Genomic DNA, 12,212 nt, shown 5'->3' with positions numbered 1-12,212 from the left:
TATCATCTGAACTACCATAGTGGGATTCACATTGAGGATTATAATTGGCATTTTGGATCGCATTGACCGACTGTTCAGTTGTATTGTCCTCAATTGAGTTAACATTAGAACGAGTTGGTTTAGCGGATGAGGACTTCGGCTTACGACATACACGTGAAAAGTGATTCTGTAAACCACAACTATCGCACGTATTGCCTTTCGCAATACCTTTATCCCCGTTTTTGCTGACCAAGTGAGGCCACAATTCCGGCATAGTTGATTCGTCTGTCGAATAGGGGCTGAAGTATACTGTCGTTGAATGGATTGGCGAAAAGGCCGTTGTGGAATTATTGCATATACATGCGATGCGGGTTGTGTGTTCGAAATCTGTAACTGATTCCGTTGTCCGAGTTCCATATTTATGGCCAAGCGTAGGGCATGTGGTGGTTCGACAGTTTCTCTAAGTAATTCTCGTTGAATTTCGGGATCCTGTATATTTGCAATGAAAAGATCTCTGATCAGAGTATCTTCTTGATTTCCAAGATCGCAATTCTCGGACAATTCCTTCAATTTGCCAAAGAAATGTTCAATAGATTCCTCTTTGGACTGTTTGGTAGTAAAGAGAATATACCTATCAAAAGTAATGTTTCGCTGACGAATAAACGTAGATTCCATGATTTGCCAAAGTTCCACTGTTGTCAATATGTCCATCTTGAGATGCGGGTTTCTACTAGATATGATGTGTCTTCCATCGGTGCCCAAACTGAGCTAAAGCATAGATACTGTCTTGCGGTCTGCCTGTGTCCATGGCTTGTCTCCACACATGATCCATCTGTTTCTTCATCGGTTTTCCCAGTTCATTTTCAATTGCGCAATTTCCAGTTCATTTTCAATTCCTAGCTAACCGTTCTCATTCTGATTGGGCTGACGAACCTGTTATTGTACTCTCTTAGATCGGTTCTAACGGAAATTGAACATTCTCGGGCTTTGGTGCAAGCAGAAAATCTAATGCAATATTCTCCTTCGCAAGAAGAGCCAGTTTTTTCTGCGCTTTTTCAAAAAATTGAACTCAGAAAAAACCTCTAAATTGCTCTGATTTGCATTGACATGTGAAAGTAGACTTTCGATCATTTTAATTTGCGGAATTTATTTAAAAAAAATTCTCACGTTAAAAAGAGGCTTTTATTGCAAGGAAGTTGCCATCGGTATTGATTTTCAAAATAAGACCTCCTGAAGATGCAAAAATGAAGAATCAAACAAAAAAACTGAACTACTGCCAAATTAACGCTTCAAAACATTTGTTAGACTCAAAAATTATGTGGTATCACATTGAGAAGGTGACAATTTAGAAAACCATCGACTAACATTAATTTGGAAAGAAAAACCAAATTGCAATTCAAATAAACCTGACAGTTGGTCGAAAAAACTGTTAAAAACGTTTATAAATGTATTCAGGTTAACTCTTTTCAAAGTCAAACTTTCATTCACTGAACGCAGCGCCATAATCATTAACTTTATTTTGCTTACTCGTCTCTTTCTCTGTTGTACACAATCAATATTGTGTACTTGAAGTTGCACTGCCAATCACGTTTAGAATTTCTGTTTCATTTACTCGTGCGGCAAGTGCACTTAACACAATTTTGTACTTCGATTCGCTTTGCGAATCCCTTGTTTAATACTTGTCTAATTTACTCAAATAGTAAGTACGGCTGACAAGAAAAAAGTTGATTTGAGCAACTGTACTCGAGGTGCAAAACTATGAGAATGAAAAGTATAATCAGTTGGCAACACAGAAGTCATAACGAATATGAACAAACAATTCCCAGTGCGAGAATTAGGGCAACAGGCATACTAAGTGAAATAAAAGGCGGTAGACGGTGAACTTAAGATGACTTAATGATACGTCCTTCAAGATTAGGAACAACATTAAACAAGTACATCGTGTAATAATTTTTCTGCACCAAATAAATGGTTATGTACAATATTCTCCTTACTGCTTCCGCCTTACTAAAATAAACTCTGACTTCTCAGAAAAATTCAAAAACATAGCAAGGACACTCCGGAACAGACTCGAAGTAATCATTTCCTTAGACCTGGGAAAACCACTCAAACAGCAAACATTGAGCTTACTAATTCAATTTTTTAATCTTTGCGAAGAGAGGAAAAACAAAGAGGAAAAACAAAATTAGGTATGGCTTAAAATTTGAAAACTACTTTAAAATTTTAGAGCGTTTATTCAGTATCTGATTTCCAAGAAATATTGAAAACAACAGACATTTTATACAGAGAAAACCGAGGAAACTGGAAAAAGGAAAAAATAAAATAACTTTTCTTCTTTCAAAATTTCTTGCAAAAAAAGCTACTTCTCGACAATTATTATAGACAACTTTTCACTAATTTTTCTCCTCGATCACTGGACTACCGAAAACCAGGTCAGAGTACCGCTAGACAACAATAAAGATGAGAAAAATGAAAAACCGAAAGAAATGAATTTGTTTTTTTTCAGTAAAAATTGCAGTATATGACTTTGGACAATCACCTCTAATTACCAAAAACTATATCATAGCTATAAATTATATCATGAGGGAAACTATTGGTAAAAACCAATTTCAGAAAAGAATAAAGTTTTAAAAATGAGACGAAAATAAGCCACATTTTGATAAAAAAAACCCCTCCCCCTTTCCGACAAGCTTTGCTAATATTAAGATCTATCAAATCCAAAGACTACTTATCTCACAAAGCGACTCAGTTCAACCAGTTAACTGCCCAGATGCTACATAAAAAAGGAAAGAACGTTTCCAAAAAAGGCTAAAAAGGTGGCAAAATAGCTTTGAGCTCTGCCTAATCCTTCTGTGAGATGGTTAAAAAGGCTTCTAAATGCACTAAACTGTATTAGAATTTCGTTAAAAACTAAACTGCTTTGAAAAAATGCCCATAAACAAAAACTCGCTTGCTTTACCAAAATTGTTTTATACCCACCTTTCCTGCACTTTTTCAGAATAAGCAACGCAGAAAAACCGACCCAGAAACAGGAGAAAATAACCAAAAAAATTGTTCCAATTTTGCCTATATTCTACAAAACATACTTAAATTGATTAGAAAAAAATTATAAGTCAACGATTAAACATAAAACCTAAAATCAATCCAAAAATAACCAAGATGATCAAAGAGTACTTCAACGTTTTTCAAATTTTTTTAAAACTCGAAAATCAATAGTGGTTCTTGGAATTAAATTTTGTTAAAGTTAAAGAACATTAGCGGTGAAATAAATTATTTAAATCGAATAGCCACCTAAATAAAATGTCCGTATTGAGATTAAAGCCACTGCTTTTGAAGTCCAACCATTAACTTTTAGGTTTTTCTGTCTGAGTGTTAAGTGATAAGACCGTTAGGCAATTAAGATTCTAAAACAACAGAAAAACAAAAAAGACGGGCAAGAACCAAGTATTCATAAAAATATCAAGAAAGAGATGAAATCATAAAAAAAGTATTAACTTAAAAAAAACTTTAAACTTAAAAAACCACTGCCATAAAAAAATTTAAAAGTCTAAGAATAAACATAAAAACTAATTGTTATCCAAACATAGCCCCCACATTGTCGGAATAGCTGCGAAAGAATAGACCCGCTTGCCATATAATAGAGATAGAAACCGAGACAGATCTAAATTGAAAAAAGACGACGCCGCTCAAAAAGGTAGGTGAAAAACATTGTGATAAATTAATAAAGCTTGTTAAAACTCATCCCGCAGAAGCCTCTTTTTAAGGACCTTTACTGCGCATATGAGTTCCTTGGACTTTAAAGAAAATCAAATTAAACTTAAGTTTAAATGTGCAAAGGTCATTTTATTGAGTGAGGTAAGTCACCTGTGATCAAAATCTAATGGCGCATAAAACTTTTGCTAAAAAGAGGAGAAATGACGTCACGCGCGCAAACGACGTTAGTGAGAGGAGGAAGTCATTCAGAAAGTTTTGAATTTTTCAGCTTTGCTGTGAGAACAAATGTGAAAAGAAAAAGAGCGTCGGACAAAACAAAAAAAGAGTGGAGAAAGAGTACTTCAACGTGGAGTAAAGAAAAACAGTATAAAAAGCCGTCTTAACCGTCGAAATCGTCAAAATAGCTGAAGATTTCACAGAGAACTAATATATAATCGAGATGGTCAAAAGTGGTTTCAAATGTACAACTACTTGTTAATAGGGCGTAAAAACCCCTTTACACAAAAAGTAAAGTAAAAACAAAATGTTCGATAATGCTGCATGTGACCATAAAATTTCGCTTGCTTAGCGAATTTTCTGTTTTCTTCTTTCTTTTGATGGCTGGATTGAAAAGCACCAGTCTATCTTATCTTCGCTCTCCATTTTTGTTACATCCTGTTTCAGAACAACTGGAACGATCAAAAAGATATGGAATACATTAACTCCTCTTAAAAAAGACCGATAGAAAAGCATTACTTGTCTTCGAGTCGTACAAACCACAAAACCCATACTCTTCGAGCGCAAATATTAAGAGAAGGCAGGCTAATAATAGCATCAGTTATCGCTTTGCGGTTAATAATATCAATTGCTTTAAACTTCTTCCGCGGTCATTTGAAACATAGCCGGCAGATTGCCGGAAAATAGCCACGATAGACGCTTGAGGCCTTCCATGAATTGAAACAACTAAAGAGATTGGATAGACAGCTTGTCCACCAGTCCTTTAATAGACCACTAGATTTTTGGGGTTAGCTTTGGACTGTCATTTTTATGAGACACATAAGCTCTATAATGAGAAAGCCCTAATAGGGTTTTTCAAAATTAGGATATTTTCCGTGTGCCCCCTCAGCTTAGTGGCCGCATATTATTTGCACCCATCAGATGCACGTGCAATATTTTTTACATAGACTAACTATGTAATGGCACGTGTTCTGTATCTGGGGGGCGCATAACGTACTGGGGGCACAAACGGAGAAGATCCCAAAATTAATATTCGAAATCAAACCAAGACTCTAATAATCAAAAATTAGGGCATATATGTTTGGCACTACTTAGATGCACACTATTGACCTTTAACAAGTAAATGCTCATAAAATCTAAAGTTCCATAAGAGAGTTCAGAAGTCATTTTTTTTGAGTGAGGTAAGTCATTAAAGTGAATTCCAAGAAACGAGGGTAAGACGAAACAAAAATCTGTTAGACGAAGTTAAAAAACATAGCAGGATAAGTCCTGAAAAACAATTCGAAGAATTGAATGAAAAACTTAGTACTTTATCTGACCAGCAGATCAATTAAACAATGTCAGCCAAAACAAAAAATTGAGAAACTAAAACAAATTGAACAAAAATATACTCATTGCTAAAACTCTTGCAGCTTTTACCCCTTAGTCAAAATTTGATCCACCTAAATATACTTATTTCAAAAAAATATTCAAGACCAATTTTTGTTTCTGAAATCTGTCCAGTACTCTGCATAACCTGAAAAACTTCATGGCCCTTAAGATCGATTAACTCGAAAATGACCGAAAATTTAAAAAGAAATCAATTGCAAATTGTTATGAAATGTTGCTGAAAATCGTGATATTAATATCTTCAGAATCATTTATGTGTCTCTAGAGGCAATTTAGTAAACCAATTCCATGCCTTCAATATTTCATTGGCTCATAGATCAATAGGCATTAATTTTTAGAAACTTCAAATTTCGAAAATAAGATATTCGTTCTATTAAGATGGTGGAAACCATTCAACTGCCCCCTGGGAAACTATTTGATAACATACTATCAAACCCTTGATGAGGTTACCTGGCCACTGAGGCAAGAAAAACATAAGACAAATGTTTTGAAAAAACGTGAAAAAAATTGCAATTCTTATCAAAAAATTTCTAAAATTCGAGAGGTTAAATTGTTGAAAACAAATGCATTGAAACTAACGACCATGCAGTAACTTTTTATCAGACCATGGAATAGGTTTTCTGGCACTTGAGAAAGGACAATCAAAAACTGAAAAAAACTTTAGGAAACCTTAAAAAAATTGCAGATTTTGTCAAAAAATGCTAAAAATCGAGAAATTAAAATGACGAAAATCAATCCATTAATACTATGCAGTGCTCAATTATCAAACCTCAAGGGAGATTGCCTGGGCCCTGAAGCTGGAAAAACTTGAAAAAGTCAAAAAAATTTTCAAAAACCTTTCAAAAAAATTGCAAAAATTAGTATCATTTTGCGTGTTTATGTTTGTAGTACCAACCCATATAGCTCATAAAATGGTCATAACAAGTCATTTTGTCTCGCAAAAGGCCTTCATCAACTTTCAAAAACTTCAACTTAAGACTTATCAAACAAAAAACTAAAAAAAATCAAAAAGAAAACATGAAAAGTTGCACCTTTTTGAGCCCAAAAACTCCTCTAATGAAACTTAATACCCGCTGGGCTTTACCTGTTTATCCCGTTTTTGAAAGATTCATTGAAAAATGTGAACACATCTTAAAAAAAAAACAGCGCCCCAATACAATTCAAATTCTTTGAATTGTAAAAAATTTAGGAGCGCTATAATAGCCGCCTGGAATTGAGGACGCGGCTATTAAAAAGAATTAATGTATAGATGAAGTATATTGCGTTAATAAAAGTGGAAATTGGAACATTTGAAACGTACAACAGCAAATACCATCAAGTTAGAAAATATTGCAAATTACTTTCAGGTTTGCAACACCAATCCATACGCATTTATTAATATAGTCTTCATATAAACAACTAAAAGCATAGCAGAACAACTATTTCAAGTTTTCTATATCATGTTTTTCAATCAGCAACAAAATTTTTTTTATTCACGTGCTTCACTCTGAATCACTGGGGGAGTGGAAACCAATACGTAGGGGAGTTTTCATTTAGAAGGTCATCTGTCCGGGTGTGCAGACCTAGCCGCCAAGTCAGATGTCAGAACGAAGAGGAGATATGAACTAGGAGAGGAGTTCAGGTGGAGAAATAGGTCAAACTTCATTAGGTAGTTGCTAGCGAAGTCACACGGTGGGAAAATGTGAAGAACGGAGAGCGTCTGAAACATCAAATAACATCACAGTCAAAAAAGACATCTGCATTCACTTCAAATGCTAACACATTGTACACTGTCACTGCGATGTTTTGATAACATACCCAACTAACGCCGCGCCAATTGCTCAACAACGACTATTAGCCGTTGAGAGGCTGACGGCGGCTATTAAAAAGACCAAAACGCTAATATAATCGCTACAAAATTCGTCTGAGAGCAAGTTCGTTTGAGAGCTACGCTAGTGTTTTTTTACAGTAACCTCAAATAAACTTAAAATTGATGCTAAGTCATTTAGAGTGAGCGATGAAGTCATTTCTGATCAAACTTACTCATACACCTCCTATTCAACCCAACTGTTTTTGACTGGAACAAACTGAAGTCACGAAGCGGATCTATTTGTCCCCCCCCCCCCCCCCCCCCCCCCCAGTGTTAAGGACCCCCCGTTACAAATTAAGTTATATAGCACGTTACTATGTAAAAAATAATGCACGTGCGCCTGGGGGTCATAAAACATATATTACCACAAAGTTGGGGGCAGAAACAGAATAGACTCCACAAAGCAAATGAAGCTGTTAGAGGGCGTCATGAAAAAATGAGCAAAATTGCTGTTTGAATTGAAAAATTAAACTTAACCGACTAATGTCGGGCGAATTGCCCTCAAACGACCGGCGAGCGGTTGACTTCGTCAGTATCTAGTCACGGTTTAGTGAGGCTAGCTTTAGCTTAATTGAAGGGGCGTGCGGTGGGCGCAGCGGGGGGAAGCAACTGAGGTGGGAGGCTGATGGGGGCCAGGGCGACAGTGGGGGATTGATGGGTCTTTGGCTGAATGGGACCACGTCTTTACGGCCTGAAAAATGTGCGGTGACTGACGTAGGAGCAGGGTGGGGGTCAGACTCGGAAAGAACGGGTCTTTCCCATTATAGCCCCCACGAAATCATAGCACCTCCATTATGAGATGGGGGTATACCATGATGGGGGTATACGTTTCTCTGACCACTAAGCTGTGTGTGTGGGGGCTTTAGTGGGAAAGACCCCTTAAAAACCGCCCTTCAGATGAGTACACGTCTTCAAAGCAGTTTCTGTGAATCGCATACTTGGAGACCAGAGAGCTGAAAGGTTCTACTAAGAGAAGTTAATGCCCTCTGAGCGCTAAAATCGGTCAAGCAAAAATTTGCATTCAAAAAGACAACAGCACTAATAACATAGCCAGCAGCGTGCCGCAAAAAAAACCGCCGTTGACGCTCTAGAGGCAGATCGGGATTGAAATAGAAAATGAAAAAAGAGAAAGTAACACAATTTTTTTCCCTAAGTTTCAAAAATTGTTCTAATTCAGTGTGCAGTTTCAGTTAGATTCCAAATCTATAATTACTTCAGTTTCTTAACTGAAGGGTATTAAGCTTGATACCAATATCAGCTAGCAATAGTTCTAATCTTGATAACCTAATTCGAAAAGACTTAATGACCGGGCTTTATCGGTTAATCCAGTTTTTTTTTATTTTGCTCTTTTGACAATGACCATATTCACTAAATACGTAATTCAATGCCTGAAAGAATTTAAAACCCAATCAGTTGAAACAGTGAGTGAGGTAGTGAGAAGTCAAACGTGAATTATGTAAAACGAAAAACGTGAAAGGTAAAGCGAAATTAAAAAAGGAGAGCGCCCTAAATAATAGCCGCTTGAGAGGCTGACGGCTGTTATTATAAAGCCGGCAGATAGCCGCCGTTGACGCGCTAGACGCACAACGTGATTGAAATAGAAAACATACGCGGCAAATTGCCGGAAAAAAGCCGCCGGTGCCTACCGCCCGTCGCTACTACTGATTGGATAGTTAAGCAAGAATTGCAAATTCCTACTGTTGGGACTTCGGTCTCCGGCAACGGGATGAAGCGGATCGAGCTTAATTGTCTAGAGGAAGTAAAAGTCGTAACAAGGTTTCCGTAGGGGAACCTGCGGAAGGATCAGTGATTGATTCCTTCGGGCATGGCTGCTGGTAGAGGCCATGTCTGTAGTGCGCATGACGCTCTGTCGCTAGAGATTGCTTGGCAACCAATCTCGAATTATGTATCGAGCTCAAAAACTACTTGTGTGGATACATAGTTCAGCAGTCATGGCAAGGGACTGCTTAAAGGGAGACTAGTTAGCAAAAGCAGCCTAGCAGAACTGCAGCTATCTAGATCTCAGAAGCTGGGTTATAGAAGCCCAGCTATAGACTTGTGAATGAGAAAGGCCTAAAAAGGTCCACAAGTCGCGTGGTTAGAACCGACACGCAAAAATCCCAGCGAGTGACAGAGCGTTGCGCTGTTCAGTGGGAAAGAGTTGAGCTACTCGGGGCGCCCACTGAACTTGCTCCGAGCCAAAGGCTCGAAAAAACACAGCTTAGCCTCAGATCCTTTACATAGAAGGCTAGCTAAAATAAACTTACCTTGGACGAGGGTAAAGTTTAGTCAGTTCTTAGGGGAGAGTAATCCACAGCTTCTCGCCCTCTGAACATTCTCCCAGATATGTAGGTCTGGGAGAGTCTCCTCCTGTTCTTCGGAATCTGGAGGTAGACAAAGACAGTACGATACGATCTTGCATCGGGATGACTAACCGATAATGATCATAATCTGACAATTTTTCCGGCTTGAGGCACCGGAGTCAGATTAAAGACACATACTGAACTAAAGGCGTATGTGCAAAGCTTGTCGGAGTGTAGAGAGTCAAGCTGAGTTGACTCGTCACGTGGTGATGACAACAGCCATGTGCAAAACACTCACAAACTTTATCGTCTATGTGGAAAAGGTTGCTAACAGCGCTCTCTATGAGAGGCCCTCGCATATAACTATACGAGGAAAAGGCGATAGAGTTGTTTGAATGTGGGGCAGGTTCATCGACAAGCTAAGTTGATCACATTCTTGTTGTGGCATCCTACTAGAATTGGTCACGGTCTGCACCAACTCTCCCCAAGTTGGCCAGACTTAAAACTAGAAATAAGGTTTGCAGCTATGTGAACCTAGAAACTGTAAAGGAGTTGAAAGAACTTAAAGGAATTGAAAGAGGCCTTGAGGTATATCCTCTTGGTAAAGACCCACAAAAGCTCACAAAAGTGGCTTCGAAGGGCAAAACTGGTTCATCCAAAACAATTGGAGAGCTTAAAGCAGAACCAATTCGAATGAAACACTATTGGTGAAACTTCATCATGAGAACGTCACAAGCTGATCACGCTCTATGATATGACTAGTATTATGTTGCTTCTAGTAGGCTAAGCGCAAGCCGAAACATCAACATGTGAAAGTCGTAGAATTTTGCAATCAAACTGTGGCTAGTACTGTGATGTTACTAGTAACCTGGTGTTCCGTCATATGGCCAAGAGAGCATTTGAAGGCGAAACTTCTGCATGGGAAAGCTGCATCATGATCAAAATTTTATATCGAGTATTATGTTGACGTTAGTAGGCCTTGGCCGAAAACGCAGCATGTGAAAGGTATAGATAAAAGTTATTGTTGCAGTCAGTACTGTGTAGTTACTAGTAGCTGGATTTAAGCTCAAAATGAGACACTGTTGGTGAAACTTCATCATGAGAATGTCACAAGCTGATCAAGCTCTATGATATGACTAGTATTATGTTGCTTCTAGTAGGCTAAGCGCAAGCCGAAACATCAACATGTGAAAGTCGTAGAATTTTGCGATCAAATTGTGGCTAGTACTGTGATGTTACTAGTAACCTTGTGTTACGTCATATGGCCAAGAGAGCATTTGAAGGCGAAACTTCTGCATGGGGAAGCTGCATCATGAACAAAAGTTTATATCGAGTATTATGTTGACATTAGTAGGCCCTGGCCGAAAGCGCAGCATGTGAAAGGTATAGATAAAAGTTATCGTTGCAGTCAGTACTGTGTAGTTACTAGTAGCTGGATTTAAGCTCGAAATGAGACACTGTTGGTGAAACTTCATCATGAGAACGTCACAAGCTGATCACGCTCCATGATATGACTAGTATTATGTTGCTTCTAGTAGGCTAAGCGCAAGCCGAAACATCAACATGTGAAAGTCGTAGAATTTTGCGATCAAATTGTGGCTAGTACTGTGATGTTACTAGTAACCTTGTGTTACGTCATATGGCCAAGAGAGCATTTGAAGGCGAAACTTCTGCATGGGGAAGCTGCATCATGAACAAAAGTTTATATCGAGTATTATGTTGACGTTAGTAGGCCCTGGCCGAAAGCGCAGCATGTGAAAGGTATAGATAAAAGTTAGCGTTGCAGTCAGTACTGTGTAGTTACTAGTAGCTGGATTTAAGCTCGAAATGAGACACTGTTGGTGAAACTTCATCATGAGAACGTCACAAGCTGATCACGCTCTATGATATGACTAGTATTATGTTGCTTCTAGTAGGCTAAGCGCAAGCCGAAACATCAACATGTGAAAGTCGTAGAATTTTGCAATCAAACTGTGGCTAGTACTGTGATGTTACTAGTAACCTTTTCTTACGTCATATGGCCAAGAGAGCATTTGAAGGCGAAACTTCTGCATGGGGAAGCTGCATCATGAACAAAAGTTTATATCGAGTATTATGTTGACGTTAGTAGGCCCTGGCCGAAAGCGCAGCATGTGAAAGGTATAGATAAAAGTTATCGTTGCAGTCAGTACTGTGTAGTTACTAGTAGCTGGATTTAAGCTCGAAGTGAGACACTGTTGGTGAAACTTCATCATGAGAACGTCACAAGCTGATCACGCTCTATGATATGACTAGTATTATGTTGCTTATAGTAGGCTAAGCGCAAGCCGAAACATCAACATGTGAAAGTCGTAGAATTTTGCGATCAAACTGTGGCTAGTACTTTGATGATGCTTGTAGCCAACCGAATTGGTTGAAAAGCCCAATAAGTAAGCTAACTTGGGAGAGCTTGTTGGAAACCAAATGCTACTAGATTGGTCCAAATACATCCTTCAACAGGGGATCACTTGGCTCGCTTTACGAAGAGGAGCACAGCTATATGTGTTAATTCGGTATGAATCGCAAGATTTGTTTACCGACCTCTCTAACGCAAAAGGCGGTCTCGGCTTCGGCTGTTGACTGCGTCCGATTCAGGGTTATATAACTCTCGATTGAACACATTGATGTTCTATTGTTGGTGCTTCCAATAAAATTGGAACACTTAAAGCAGAACCGATTCAATAATAGCATTCTGATCAATGATTGCATTCCTTGATCAAGAACTGCTGGAGTCATTGTGATGG

General features: G+C 38.3%; 1 protein-coding gene and 1 pseudogene across 3 annotated transcripts in view; one reads left to right on the top strand and one right to left on the bottom strand.

The window, feature by feature from the left end:
- Positions 1–6,536: 6,536 nt before the first annotated feature.
- The window catches only part of LOC142345687 (uncharacterized), an 83,363-nt gene continuing 77,687 nt past the window's right edge, over positions 6,537–12,212 (bottom strand). For all 3 annotated transcript variants that reach the window (XM_075397915.1, XM_075397916.1, XM_075397918.1), the window contains one exon: positions 6,537–6,997. In XM_075397915.1, the coding sequence (XP_075254030.1) occupies positions 6,839–6,997 (159 nt within the window). In that variant the 3' untranslated portion in view covers positions 6,537–6,838. The remainder of the gene's footprint in view (positions 6,998–12,212) is intronic.
- LOC142347298 (5.8S ribosomal RNA) lies at positions 11,917–12,068 on the top strand (annotated as a pseudogene).

The sequence above is a fragment of the Convolutriloba macropyga genome, chromosome 9 (assembly GCF_964194025.1).
Source record: "Convolutriloba macropyga chromosome 9, txConMacr16.3, whole genome shotgun sequence".
Taxonomy (NCBI): domain Eukaryota; kingdom Metazoa; phylum Xenacoelomorpha; order Acoela; family Convolutidae; genus Convolutriloba; species Convolutriloba macropyga.
This window is presented reverse-complemented; position numbering and strand designations above follow the sequence as displayed.